Raw genomic sequence first — 14,742 nt, forward strand, 5'->3', positions numbered from 1 at the left:
TGTTATAGATGAGAGTTTGGTGTTATGGAAAGGGAGACTTTCATTCAAACAGTTCATAAGAACTAAACGTCATCGGTTTGGAATACAATTTTTTATTTTGTGTGATGTAGAAACAGACTATATTTTAGATTTTATTATATACACTGGAAAAACTACACGTCTTGTTTCGTGTAATCCTAACTTAGGTCAATCAGGTGCTGTTGTAATATGGAAATAAATAATTTTTTTTTTTGCTGATAATTATTAATTCAGGGGAATCATTAAATAGAATAAAAAAAAAGTGAAAATTCCCCAAAAAAATATTGCTTGGCCTGTCAGTGGTGAATAATTTAAAAGTGCTTGGCAGAAAAAAGGTTAATGCAATATATTATACATCAAAAAGAAAATGAAACGAAATCTAAAGAAAATGAAAAAAATTTAGATGTAAATGATAAATTTTTTTCAAGTATGTGTTCCATGGTCAAACAATTTTCATCATACCACCAACATGTAGCGAGATCCAAAATTTTTTCAATTGTCTCAGAACTAGAATTACAGCACATCAACCAACAATCATGTAATCGACCACAAACAACACCAAATCCACAGTTTGTATCTCATACACCAATACATGACCAACGAGACACTTATCAGTACCCGATCCCAAGTACCAGTCAACACCATTTTGCATCATCTACACCACATCTCCCACACGGTCAACAATATAATTACGAGTCTGAAACATCATCTGACAACAGTTATTTTAATAAAGTACATACACAAGGTAAACAATAATATTCCTCTCTCATAATATTGTGCCAGTCAGAAGATTTTAATTTAATTATCTACATTGTTTTTTATTAACATGTGTCTTATTTTAAGTATTAATATATTCTTTGACATTTTAAATTTAACTATAATAAGGTTTATAAAAGTTATTATTTTTATTTTACATGCATTTATCTAAATATTTTGGTTTTTTTTTTCTATTATTTGTATTTTATGTACAATGTTTTTTTAGTTTCTATTAACATAATATGCAAGGACTGCAATAATTAAATATTTGTTTATTAATGTTATGTTATTTTATTAAAAATTATGCTTTTTAAAGTTTAATTTTGTATTTTGTATTGTTCAATTTTGTATTTCAAATATTTATACCAGACAATGATCATTATAATTAATTTTATCATAGGTACTATACGTTTTAAACATAATTTAATATAATAATAACACAACTATTTAGGTATTGATGAATAATCATATAATATTAACTTTTTCACTCATAATATTACAAAGAATAAATTGTTAAACTAACTAATGTTAATAATATAATTAGGTACGTAATTTATGAAACAAAACAATAAAATTACAGTATAAATTTATAAAAAAATTATTTCCAATGTAATTGTCCAGCTGGAGAACAAAAAAATGTTTTATATTTATCTCGGTATTCGAATGCGCGTTTTTGTGCACTGCCTCCTTGTCGAGGGAATGACCTTATATGACTAGGTAAACTTGTCGAATTTAATGGCAGTTCATGATTTTGAGTTTCTGGTCCATCTTTTTTTATAAAGTTATGAAGAATGCAAGTAGTCATAACAATTTTGTCAGCGTTTTGAGGTAACGCTTTAAGACGTCTACAGTAAATACGGAACTTGGCAGTAATTTGTCCAAAAGCATCTTCAACAACTTTTCTCGCCCTTGAAAGCCGTTCGTTGAATACTTTTTTTTGCTCATCTTCGTATATTTGGGGACTTGGGTATGGTCTTAATAAATAAATTTTCAGTGGGAATGCCTCATCACCTATAATAACATACGGAAGTTTCTCATTTGTCCCAGGAAGTTCACGATCACTTGGTATATTCATTTTGTTTTTTTCGAGAGCTTTTCCCATATTCGAATGTGACAAAATACCACCATCGCTGTTTTTCCCATAGGCTCCAATATCCACAGCAATGAACTTATACTGGGCATCTACTAGTGCAAGTAATACAATGGAAAATGTTTTTTTATAGTTGAATTACAATGATCCGCTGTTAGGGGGTGCTTCAATTACCATGTGCTTGCCATCCAGTGCCCCAATGCAATTCGGGAAATTCCATATTTCCCAAAATTCATTGGCTATTCGTTCCCAATCTTCTTTTTTAAGGGTGGGCATAGTCTCTTCTTTCATAATTGAAATAATAGCTTCACAAACTTCTAACACAATAGATTGAACAGTAGAATGACCTAATCGGAAACTGAAAGAAATTGTTTGGTAAGAATCACCGGTTGCTAAAAACCTAAAAAAAAATCATTTACCTAAATTATTTTTATGTTAAGTTGTTTTCTCTATTAAGAATCTTAAACCATGTACTACAGACAGTCTTGTAAAGTACTTGAGTAAAAGTATTCAAATACTTTTTAAGTACTCAAATACGTATTCTAAATAGGTACATTTGAAAAAAGTACTTGGGCGCAGTATTTGAATACTTTTTTGGAAGTATCTGTATTTAAAATCAAATACTATTTTTAAATACTTTTTTCGTCTTACTTTATTTACAGAGGCACCAAATTTAAATAAAAGAATACAAATCTGAAATTGTAAATTTTTTTTTGTGTGTTTTAGTAGGTAGGTATATTGTAATATTTTTAGTGGCCTATACTAGGTATCCGTATCCTATATGGATAAGGTCAGTAGGCCAAGGTAAAAGGGTAAAACACATTAAAAAAAAAGTAAAAAGTATTTAAGAGTATCTGTAAATACTTTTTAAAATTTTTGTATTTGTACTTAAATACTTATCTTTTCAAGTATTCAAATACGTATTTTAAATACTTTTGAAATAATATAAGTCGCAAAACTTTTGATTTGAAAATAGCTCTATAAAAATACAATTTTTAATCTAATATATTTTCAAAATATATGGCTGAATAATTTTAGTACCTATTGATTAATGATTGTATTACTAATGAATAATGATGTACTAAAATACGAAAACATTTAAGCTAATTGCATTACCTTTGCAAAAATATTTTTGATTTTTACTCAACACATTTTGTAAAAATTCACACATTTATTTTGTAAATTTTTATTTTTTAGTACAGATAATTCCGACTTTTTTTCTTATTTTATTAACAATTATATAGTAATATAGTAAGTTAGTACCTACTAATAGTAACTATTTAAGTATAAAATACAAATTAATTTAAAAATATATTAAAGTGTACCAACCTTAAGCACACTGCCAGTTTTTCCTTAGGTGGAATTGATTCCCTAAATGGTGTATTCTGTTTAGTGATCTTGTCCTTGATTTTCAAAAATAAAACATTAAACTGATATTTAGTCATGTGAAAATATTTAAAAAATTTATCTTCGTGGTCTTCCAGCTGTTTACATAATGTTGCATATTTTCCTTCAATTTTTCGTTTTTTTAATATTTATTTAGCCATTTCTATTTCTTGAGCTTCCTCTTCATCTAACAATATAGCCACCATTGCCAAATCAGAATTGGAAAAATATTTGAACATTGTGAAAAATACAACCTCTCGGTAACAAAAACGCGAGTGGAATGAATATTTTATAAGTTTTACAGAGTCAAATTTGGTCGTATGCGTCGTAACGTGTCTGAGGTTGCAGGTTTGGTGTGAATTCATAGAGTCATTTGAGCGTTGATTACCAACAAAATGTTCACTGCAAATAACAGAATGAGGTTTAGGGTACCACAATTGACCATTATTGCTAAAACCAGATTTAAAGAGTTCAATTTTAATATATTATCCACAAACAAATACATTATACTTTTATTTAGCTTACTCTAAACGTTTAACTGCATAAATCCATAGTTTCTTTAATTCACTCTGGTAAGGCTTATTTGGAAAATTATAAAACTTAACATTTGTAGTGTTTTTATGTGTTACTACAATTAAAAACACAGCAGATTTTACTCATTTTAAACAACAAATAGATAGGTAATAAATAAAAATGAACAGAAATACAGAGTGAATATATACAAATAATTAGAAATTGGTATTTAAAATTGTTTTAGTTATTAATAATAATATACCATAATACAATATCCATATAAAATTATCATACAAAAATTGCATGCGTACACAACCGGGAGCGCTAGTGTATGTCTGCACGGTGTCTATAGTTGAGTGACAATGCTACATAATATGTATATTTTCGCCGCCAACTTTAATTGTTTTACTAGGATTACGTCAAGTTCTCTGTTAGTCTTGCTTTACAAGCTATTCTATTATGGCTCCATGCTATATGGACCATATTACAGATGTCCACTGTGTAGAGGACAAGTTTAAAGTTATACAATAATATTAAGATTAAAAACAATTTTCACATTTATCAATGTAAACTTACAAATAGGGGAACCCGTGGCAGAATGGGACGCAAGGCAAAACGGGATATCAGCTATTTTTCAATACGTAACGTTTCGTATCGGTTCGTCCCGCCTGAAATAATAATCTTTTACCTCCATGTTATTATAATAACGTTATCACAATCAAAACCCACACACTTTTTCAGTTATTAACAATTCATTGTTTTGTGTTGATCGCTTATAACATTCTTCGATTTTTAACTGCAGGTAAGTGGAATTTAATATTATTCAATAACCTGATTTTTGTTATAAACATACCATATAACACACTATTGTTAGATTGTTATTCTTGTTTATGTAAAATAATCGCATTTTTGGAAAAAAATCGTAGTTAAGATATAAATAGCATATCGAGGCAGAATGAGGTATAAATATGTAATATCCCATTCCGCCCCATTATTTTTTTTTTTACGGTTTTAAATTATTTATAGCAATAATTGCTGTATTCATAATTTGTGTTTGTCTTTATTTAGTGAAATGGTACGTAATTACGTGCGAAAGACGGAGAGGCAAACATGGTCAACCGAAAGTATGGATAAAGCAATTTCTGTTGTACTTAATAAACAAATGGGTTTAAAAAAAGCTGCTCAGCAATTTGCAGTTCCAAAGACAACATTGGAGCGGTATGTAAAAAAGAAAAAAGAAAATCCCGATTTCGTAATTGATAAAACTAGCGGAAAATATAAATGTGTTTTTAATGAACAGCAGGAATTAGAATTAGTTGATTATTTGAAGTCTATGGAAAAAAGACTTTTTGGTTTAACGATGATAGATTTTCGTAAATTGGCTTTCCAGCTAGCCGAAATAAATGGTTGTTCTCACCGTTTTAATCAGGCTGATAGAATGGCTGGTCAGGATTGGATGAATAGTTTTTTATTAAGACACCCAGATTTGAGCATAAGAAAACCTGAAGCCACATCTGGTGCTCGCGCTATGGGTTTTAATAAAGTAGCTTATACTCAGTTCTTCAATTTATTAACTGGTTGCATTGATAAATATAAGCTGAACGCGAATAAAATATACAATTGCGATGAAACTGGTATCACAGTAAATCCAAAAGGACAGTCAAAAGTATTAGCTACTAAAGGGAAACGACAGGTTGGTATTTTAACATCAGCTGAACGTGGAGAAACGGTTACTGCAGTAATATGCTTTTCAGCTAGTGGCGCATATGTCACTCCAATGTTAATTTTACCGAGAAAAAAAAATCAACCACATTTTTCTACGGGATTACCATCTGAATCGTGGGTTGAATGTCATGAAACAGGATGGATTACTTCTGAGCTTTTTTTTAAATGGTTTATGACATTTATTGCATTTTCGAGGGCAACAAAAGAAGATCCAGTTCTATTACTTTTTGATGGTCATTCTTCACATACTAAAAATCTTCCCGTTATTAATGCAGCTAGAGAAAATGGTGTTGTTTTATTATGCTTTCCTCCCCATTGTTCGCATAAATTGCAGCCATGTGACTTATCATTCATGAAACCATTGAGCACATACTATGAAGATGAAGTTAGAAAATGGCTCCGTTGTAATCCGGGCAAAGTAGTTACTTAAAGGAAACATCTCATCATTATTTGGTGCAGCTTTCATACATGCTGCATTCATGAAAACAGCAATGAAAGGTTTTGAAGCAACTGGAATATGGCCTCCGAACAATAATGTTTTTAGTGATGAAGATTTTTTGCCATCGATTGTAACTGACATTGTACCGACTACTTTGTCAAATGAAAAAGATGCTGGAGTAAATTAAAACGAAAACTATCAACATTTGAACTCGGATACCACTGAACAAGTTACAGTTGTTTTGAATGAGCCGCAGTGATTACCTTTGCTTCTTAATAAAAAAGTACATTTCCGATTGAATCACCTGAAATATTGTACCTATTCCTAAAATTAAACAAACAGAAAAAAGAAATTCATGAAAGAGAGGTAAAACAGCTATTTTAACGGAATCGCCTTATAACAACGACTTGCAAATATCTTTGGAAACAGCCAAAAAAAATAAAGAAGAAAAAGAAAAGAAAACCAAAGAAAAAAACAAGTTAACGAAGAGACAATTATTTAAACCTGCAACAAAAAAGAAAAGAAAAGTTCAAAGAGAGAAAGAAAATTCAACTTCAAGTGAAGATGATCCGGACGCCAGGTGTCTGTATTGTAAAAAACTATATTCAAAGTCTAATGAAGGATGGATTAGTAGTCTAAAATGTAGGAAGTGGTCCCACAACTCTTGTGCAGGAGTTGAGAGCGACGATGAAGCAACCCATACATGTAAATATTGTTCAAAAAAAAGTAAATGAATAAGTATTTCTGTTCAAAAAAATATTATGTTCAAATGTTAAAATGTACACACCATTCTACCCCGAGGTAGGGGCAGAGTGGGGCAAATTATTTTTTTTGTATTATTAATAATAAAGTAAAATATATTTGAGTTATTCGTTTGATCATTAAAGTGAATTGATATTTATACTATTAAACATTTATTGATTGAGAATTGGGAGCCTTAAATAAAGTAGAATACTGGAAAATCGATGTTAAGCATTAAGTATCCCATTCTTCCCCGGGTTCCCCTATACAATAATATATAATTAATTGTTTTATTGTTTTTTTTTTTTTTTTGGCTTATTCCGGGCCTTGAAGGTCCATCGCCGCTTCTACTACACCTCTCCACAATTCTCTGTTCTTCGCCAGTTGTTCTCCCTCTCTAATCCCCAGGAGCTTGAGGTCTTCTTTAACTCGGTCTGTCCATCGCTGTCTTGGCCTCCCTATCGGTCGTTTCTTATTTGGTTTCCACATTGTGACATTATGTACTGTTTGGCCCTCCGCTCTCCATACATGCCCGGCCCAGCTTATTCGTCTGCTTTTAAGTATTCCCACTATGTTTGGCTCGTTGAACATTGCCCTTAATTCTGCATTAGTTCTTCGTTCATATAAATTTCCCCCGTTTCTTTTGGGTCCATAAATTCTCCGCAGTATTTTCCTTTCAAATAGTAGTAATCTTTTCTCGTCCGACTTTGTTGATGCCCATGCTCCACAAGCATACAATACTATAGGTCTAATGAGTACTTTATATAGTCTTATTTTTGTATTTTTAGAGATTGATCTTGATTTAAATATAGGTAGGAGCCCAAAATAGCTCTTATTTCCTGCAGTTATTCTCCTTTTAATCTCATCATGGCTGTTTGCTTGTTGGTTATTATCTACTCCAAGGTATTTAAAGTTTGTTACCCTTTCGAAGGTACATCCACCGACTACTAACGAATTTTGTACTTGTTCTCTACGTGATACTATTAAGTATTTCGTTTTTCCTTCATTAACTTGTAGTCCAATCTCTTTTCCCTTACTCATTAGTTTTTCTGCCGACCGTTTTAGGTCCTCTTCGGTTTCTCCCATAATTATTATGTCATCAGCATACGCAGCTAGTGTGATTTGGTGTCCTCCTCCAATTCTTAGGCCCGTGACATCATCAAGTACTTCTCTCACTACTGATTCTAAGGCTATGTTAAATAATGTGGGGGATAACGCATCTCCTTGTCTAAGACCTGTTTCAACTGAGAAATCTTCAGATATTTCTCCGTTGAACTTAACTATACACTTGGACTTTTGCACACATATCTTTATCAATCTCACCAATTTTGTAGGGATTCCGAGTTGGGTCATTGCTTTCCATAATCTACCTCGATTTACGGAGTCATATGCTTGTTTGAAATCCACAAATAGTAGGTGCACATCTATGTCGAACTCGTGACTTTTCTCTACTATTTGTTTTATTGTATGAATTTGATCCACTGTAGATTTCCCTGACATAAAACCTGCCTGATATTCCCCTATTATTTCCCTTGTGTATGGCTTGATACGGTTTAGTATGATGTTAATATAAATTATCAATCTCGTTCATTAGAATTATACGAGTTCTTTCATCAAATCGTCTTAATTTAGCTGCAAGTAAATCTGTGTATAGGGCACAATCATCTTTAGCTGGTTTTTCTACCACCGATTTCACAATTTCAAAAGCTTCTGACATACACCTCTCAATATCATCTTCTCCATTTTTTTCTTTTTATTTTTTCTGGATTCTGGAGTTTTGTACGGTGTAGAAATGTCTGTGAAATAGGGGACATTTCATCATTATTGCCAATACGTAGAGTCGCTAGGAAATCGTCGATCGAGGCAAAACATATTAGGGACGAATTCGCAAATTATTTTATAACAAATGGTGAGTTACCATGACAGGATCAATATTGTTAAATAAAATAGTTATAAAATATATACATACCTCTGTGTTAATTGTGGTTCTTTTTTCATAGACGTCTCTTAAAAACATGTCCATCTTATTATAAGCAAACCAATTTGGTTTGAAAACATTGTCTGGAGCAGTACCGTTTCGCATACTCTCATTGACCTTTTGATGCAACGGCCGAAATGTTGACATCAGAGATTCTTTTTTTTTTTTTAAAGTTGCTATATCATATGGTGCACTGAGTCCTTGTTGAATCCTTTTCCATGCATCGTTTACAAGATTTCGATTGCTATGAGATTTGTTTTTAGGATTCCATATCACACTTTCTTTTTCGTACGCATCCAAAAATTCCATCGTCAACTCATTCGACCAATCCATTTTAATTAAATTATAATATTAAGTATTAACATTCGTAACTAGATTATATAAATGTGTACTGCACAATACACACGTTTTGGACAAAATATAAACGTATACTAAATTATTATTTCTCCGTGAGTTAATTTTGTTTAACATATTAATATTTAATGCTATAAATAAATATACTATAGGTATTTGGATAATTTTGAAACCGGAAATATTTTGTAAATACTCCCAAAATAATTTTATAAAATATGACTATGATCTATGGACAAATTATACTATAGGTACTGCAGGTAAATATTATTTAAGTCAACATTTTTAAAAATTAAATTAATACCCACATAACATAGGTAATATCTATGTAGCCATGTAGGTACGTATGTATAATAATAATCTATATAGGTACAATTATAATTAAGGAACATATTATTATAAAATTTATTACACACATTGAAACATAATAAACATTATCATTATCAAATCTTCAATTCAAACGTTTTTAAATAATTTAAATATTATTATTCTTTATTAAATTAGCGAAATATTTGATATCAAAGCCCAGTAGTCGGCCAGTCACTTGCCAAGTCATGTGGGAACTGTCACCAATGCACATCATAATCACTGGCCGTTCTTTGACTTGTGCACCATTTACCGACAATCGACGGGAAACAGCCAGTGACCAACATTTGTACCAGCTCAACTTCCCACACGGCTGGTCACTGGCCACCAGTGACCAACATTGGCCAAGTACACCAGTCGTGTGGGACCGCCTGAAAATAAAGCATTATGTCTTGCTTCCCATCGAGTAGGACACACTTTTTTTAAAGTTATTTTATTTATTTTTATCCCGTACTCTTCACCAAAGGCTAGCTGAGCCCATCTTGGCGAACTTGAGCTAAAAAATTGTAGATGTCTTGCACAGTATCAAAAAATGATTGTATTTTTCTAGTACTTTTAGCAGCATCACATAAAACTAAATTTATATTATGGGAACAGCAATGAACAAATGTAGCGTTAGGTACAATATCACAAATTTGTTTTTGAACGCCTGTTATTGAACCACTCATCACTGCTGCTCCATCATATCCTTGACCGCGACATTTCATAATATTTAAATCCAATCTCATTAATGTATTTTTTAAAAGTTCTATATAATTTGCTGCACCATGATGGGATAGTAAATAAAAACCAAGAAATGACTCTTTAATTTGTATTTGTATTTACAATTACATTTTGTAATTGGAATCCCTGATTAATATATATTTATAAACCGACCAAAATTTAATTTACTGTGCTATGAAAATGAGAGTATGAGACCCTATACGACAGAGACAGCCAAACAGTCGATCGCGGATAATTTTAAAGTCGGTCATGTTAGAATTTATTTTTAGGGCCAAAAAAAGTTTGGTCACCCATGCTATACGGGATCACACGGTTTAAAAGTATAAAGACCAATGAAAAATTTACATTTATGAGCTAAAATTGTATAATATGTACATTTTTGAAGTAAACATGGAAAGTATCCCATAATTTTAAAAATTTTTTTTGAAAAACTAATAATAGAGTTTAAAATTTTAACTGTGTGAGATTTCAAAAAGAGTCTCACGGACCATGATATAGGTATGAATATTGCAATCAAATTGTTAATAAATACTTAGATTAAATAACAAAATCTCAGTCATCTCTAATTTAACATCTTGCTAGTCAACAATATTTATTCATAAAATAATTTTGTACTTACCATTGTTATGTTGACTGCTTTCAAAAAAATAATTTATCTTCTGATTGGTTTTTAAAATATTACACTGTAATTGGTGTTTTTTTTCTTTTTATGATTTATTGTAGACGTAAATAAAAATAAATAAATGGATAACTTATTGTCTATTGACCGAATATAAAACATCGACTGACGAAGATCCCGCATTTTCAACGAGCGTCGTCGTCGTGCAATATAAAAGCTAGCCCGATCGCGGTTTTTCCGCGTGCCACATAACAAAAATAAACACCAATAATTGAGATGCGTCACACACTCATACTATATAGGCCGGTCAAAATACGCGTTCCTTCGCATGACGCGCTTTAATCAATTGCAACCAAACTAATTTTAATTTCGGTTATACGGGCCGCAAAAGAAACGTTAATATACGATAACATTGTGTTGTACAAGACAAAATCAATCTATTGTTCAATCATTATTAATTATTATTATATTATTATAACAAAATCTTTTTACTTTCTTTCTTTCTACATACTTTTAAATTTTTATCATTGGGCCCCCCATTATAGGTTGGGGCCCTGGGCCCGTATGTTTGACACACGCAACACACCCGGTTATTGCGGCACTGATACCTATATATTTCTCTCTGTCACAATTTCTTTATTTTTTTTTATTTTTAGATTATTTAATGAAATTCCGATCGTCATTGAAAAAAGTTCACCGATATTTGATATTAGCGTCGAAAAAAAAAACAGGTTAATAAACGTATATTTTAATAATTTAGCTAAAAATATATGTATATATATAAGCAGTTAATAATAATAATAATGGGTAATAATACTATTTTACAATTATATAGGCTAGCTTGAAGCTTCGCTAGTTTTGGTTTTTTTTACATAACAAATTATAATACTTAAGACTAATTAGCTTTTAGTAAGCATATAATTATATAATACTTAATTAATAGATAAAATGTACACAATTTATATTAATATAAATTATTTTAATAGTGAATTGAAGTCGAATAAAAATCAGAGATTAAATAAAACGGTAGAAGCGACTACACACTTGGGCAATGTTAGCGAACAATTGGTAAAACTGAAGGAGAGTTATTATGAAAGAAAATTGAAACTAAAAGAAATTGAAATTGAAAACAATCAAAAATATTATTCTGCAAGCTTGGCTTTGCAAAGCAAACTGGCAGAAAACTTAAATAGTATTGTTATGCATTTAAATAAATAAATACTTAATGTTTTCTTCTATTCTATTCTATTATACCTACCTAAAATTAAGAAGTAATAAAACAAAATATTCTAAAATATGATTAATATGTTAATAGCATGTGAAATATTGTTGGATTATGGTTCTCTGCATGTCTCGACCAGCAACCAACAAGGAATTTATAGCTCGCATTTGTTCGTTATTTACATTAGGAATAACTCCTAGATCGTCTTCGTCAAAAATCATATCATCTTCACAAATTATGTCGTCATCGGAAACATTGTTATCGATGCATATATTATGCAAGACTACACACGTATTAATTATTTTAGAAGCTTTTAAAGGCTCGTAGTGTAAAACTCGATGTTTTAACAAACAGCTGAAAAAAATGTTAAAAATTATTTAACGGCTTACGTAAAATAGGTACGATTTTATAATTTATTTTAACGAAATCGCATTTTTAATACCCCGTTACATCTTTCAATAAGACTCCTTGTTTTTAAAAACCATTTGTTAAAATCAGCTTCTGGTGTGTTTGGTTGTGGATCGTGTAAAGGAGTTATCATCCACGGCCTTAGAGCATAACCAGAATCTGCTATAATGATTTTATTGAACACTTAGGTATATAATTTTAAATTTTAATTCAAAATTCATAAAAATTAACTTGTAAGTATATATATCTAACATCCAATATGAATGGTAGCCATTTATATGAAGTTGCTGCATAGTATTAGAAATATTACTCCTATTCCAAATATAGGCATCATGTGTACTACCCGGATATCTTGCATTGACATTTATTATTTTCATATTAGAATCGCAAATCTAATAAAACATTTATGAAAAATACTTGATACATTCGGTATCTAATAATTGTAATAGTATTATTCTTACCAAGTGAGTGTTAATGGAGTGATAATTTTTCCGATTTACGTAAATATGCTCCGGATACATACCCTCACTCTTAGGAGGTACAATAGCGATATGCGTACCATCCACAATTCCTACTATACCAGGAATTCTATACTTTTCGTAAAATCTTTAAAATATATATTTAATATAATTTAATTAGGTGGTTTTTAGATAGTAGTATAAAATTTACTTTTGCCTGACAATGTTCAACTCCTCTATAGTTCTACGAAAATAAACATGTTTACTAAAAACTAGCGGTTGGTTTAGAGCTTCGGTACCTTCTGTTATGCACTGACTAACAGCTGACTGGCTCATCGAAGAAGCTCTATTTTCCCCAATATCTTGCTGGTAAGAACCGCTTGCGTAAAAATGTAATGTAGTCAATACCTATATGTTTATGTACAAATGTTATTATTTTAATGTGTTGTATGACGTGTATAGGTACAAAATTATTATCGATTTTATTTTAATATTTCAAAATACCTTTCGTTCGATACTAATAGCAGAGCGTCTAGTAGGATGGATCATAAATGGAGATAGTTCATGTATAAGATCTTGGACGTTCTGTTTAGGTAGTCTAAACTCTTTTATAAACTGACGATCATTTAAATCTTAATACATATCATTAGTTAGTTTGTTTTACACTAAAATAGTTTTAGGAATGTATTTAAATTAACAGTTATTACTAGGGTGCGGATTTGTATGTATTTACATATTTGTCGTGAATGATAATATTTGAATGATTCCTTTACAGAAATATGTTACAGGACTATCTGATTATTTTAAGCTATGGTTGATATTACATATTTTTACATATTTAATCTAAATTACATATTTTTACATATTTTACTGATATTACATATTTTTGTTAAATATTGAGCTATTTACAGAATTAGTAATGTATCGCCGTTTTATATTATGAGTTGTTATTTTGAGATTCAAACTCCAATGAATGAATACTTTCTAATTACTTTGAAATTTTTACTTTTTAATTTTTAATTTTAATGTATTCCTAATTAATATTAATAAAATAATAATATAATGTAGTGTTGTATAATTTATATTTACGTACTTTTTTAATATACTCATTTTAAAATTTTTTTGTTAAGAATAAACACATTTTTTTTTACATATCTTGTATTTTTAATTACATATTTGAATAAAATTAAATACATATATATGTACATTTTTTGAATTTTTAATACATACAAATCCGCATCCTAGTTATTACCATTCAATGCATTTTCGGCGGTATAAAATCGTCGATTTTCATTCCCTTCGAGTTCCAACTCTTCAAGATTTCTAATCATTAGATTGAATTCAAAAATACTTTTATGTATACGTAATCGAATAGATGATCGAAAATGGACGTATTAGATCACTAATACGATTCGATCAAGTTCAAAAATAGACCCCCTGAAACTTGTCGTATAATACCAAAAAATCTCTGGAATGAAAGTAATATAATTTCATAGTTAGGTTTATTAACATATCTATATACATTTCTAAATATTTTAAATTATTTACCTCTAGACAATCTTGATTTAATGTACTGGTTAAAACATAAGCAAAACCACAATCATTAAGAAGATAATTGACCAAATCTATTGTTGACTTCAGAGTTACTCTTAAACCTTCTGCTGTTTGTTTTGTCAAAAATTCTTCTTCCTTTATTAAATTATTCACCCAGTTGTTCAGCCATACTAATGCATCATTCAACACCTTGAAAATTACATATTTGTAAATATACAACATAAATTAATACAATAAACCTACAAAATTATAATATGCACGACAGAACTAGGTATATAAGCATTATTTATTTTGTTTAATAATTTAAAAAATTGTGTTAATATTCAAGTATAAAACTAAAAAAAGCATTTTTATAACTGGGATTAAATACTTACAATATTATAGAATAATTAATA

The 14,742-nt window shown here is 30.1% G+C and overlaps 1 protein-coding gene and 1 pseudogene across 1 annotated transcript; both read right to left on the bottom strand.

Annotated features, from left to right (window-relative positions):
* Positions 1 to 1,372: 1,372 nt before the first annotated feature.
* LOC132924698 (uncharacterized) lies at positions 1,373 to 4,246 on the bottom strand (annotated as a pseudogene).
* A 7,767-nt stretch (positions 4,247 to 12,013) lies between these two features.
* LOC132924699 (putative nuclease HARBI1) lies at positions 12,014 to 14,124 on the bottom strand. Its single transcript, XM_060989140.1, has 7 exons — positions 14,046 to 14,124; positions 13,298 to 13,425; positions 13,005 to 13,201; positions 12,797 to 12,941; positions 12,592 to 12,727; positions 12,351 to 12,506; positions 12,014 to 12,282 (listed from the first exon to the last, which is right to left on the bottom strand). The coding sequence occupies exons 1-7, from the start codon at positions 14,122 to 14,124 to the stop codon at positions 12,014 to 12,016; spliced, it is 1,110 nt and encodes a 369-aa protein (XP_060845123.1).
* Positions 14,125 to 14,742: the final 618 nt, after the last annotated feature.

This window comes from Rhopalosiphum padi, chromosome 3, assembly GCF_020882245.1.
Source record: "Rhopalosiphum padi isolate XX-2018 chromosome 3, ASM2088224v1, whole genome shotgun sequence".
In the NCBI taxonomy this organism is placed as follows: domain Eukaryota; kingdom Metazoa; phylum Arthropoda; class Insecta; order Hemiptera; family Aphididae; genus Rhopalosiphum; species Rhopalosiphum padi.

What these genes read in the sequence shown, in the direction of transcription:
- LOC132924699 (XM_060989140.1), bottom strand. Translation starts at nt 14,124, where the DNA reads ATGATTAGAAATCTTGAAGAGTTGGAACTCGAAGGGAATGAAAATCGA. An exon ending in CTATTAGTATCGAACGAAAG is followed by an intron (nt 13,202 to 13,297) that starts GTATTTTGAAAT and finishes ATAAACATATAG; the next exon opens with GTATTGACTACATTACATTT. An exon ending in GGTATTAAAAATGCGATTTC is followed by an intron (nt 12,283 to 12,350) that starts GTTAAAATAAAT and finishes ACATTTTTTTCA; the next exon opens with GCTGTTTGTTAAAACATCGA.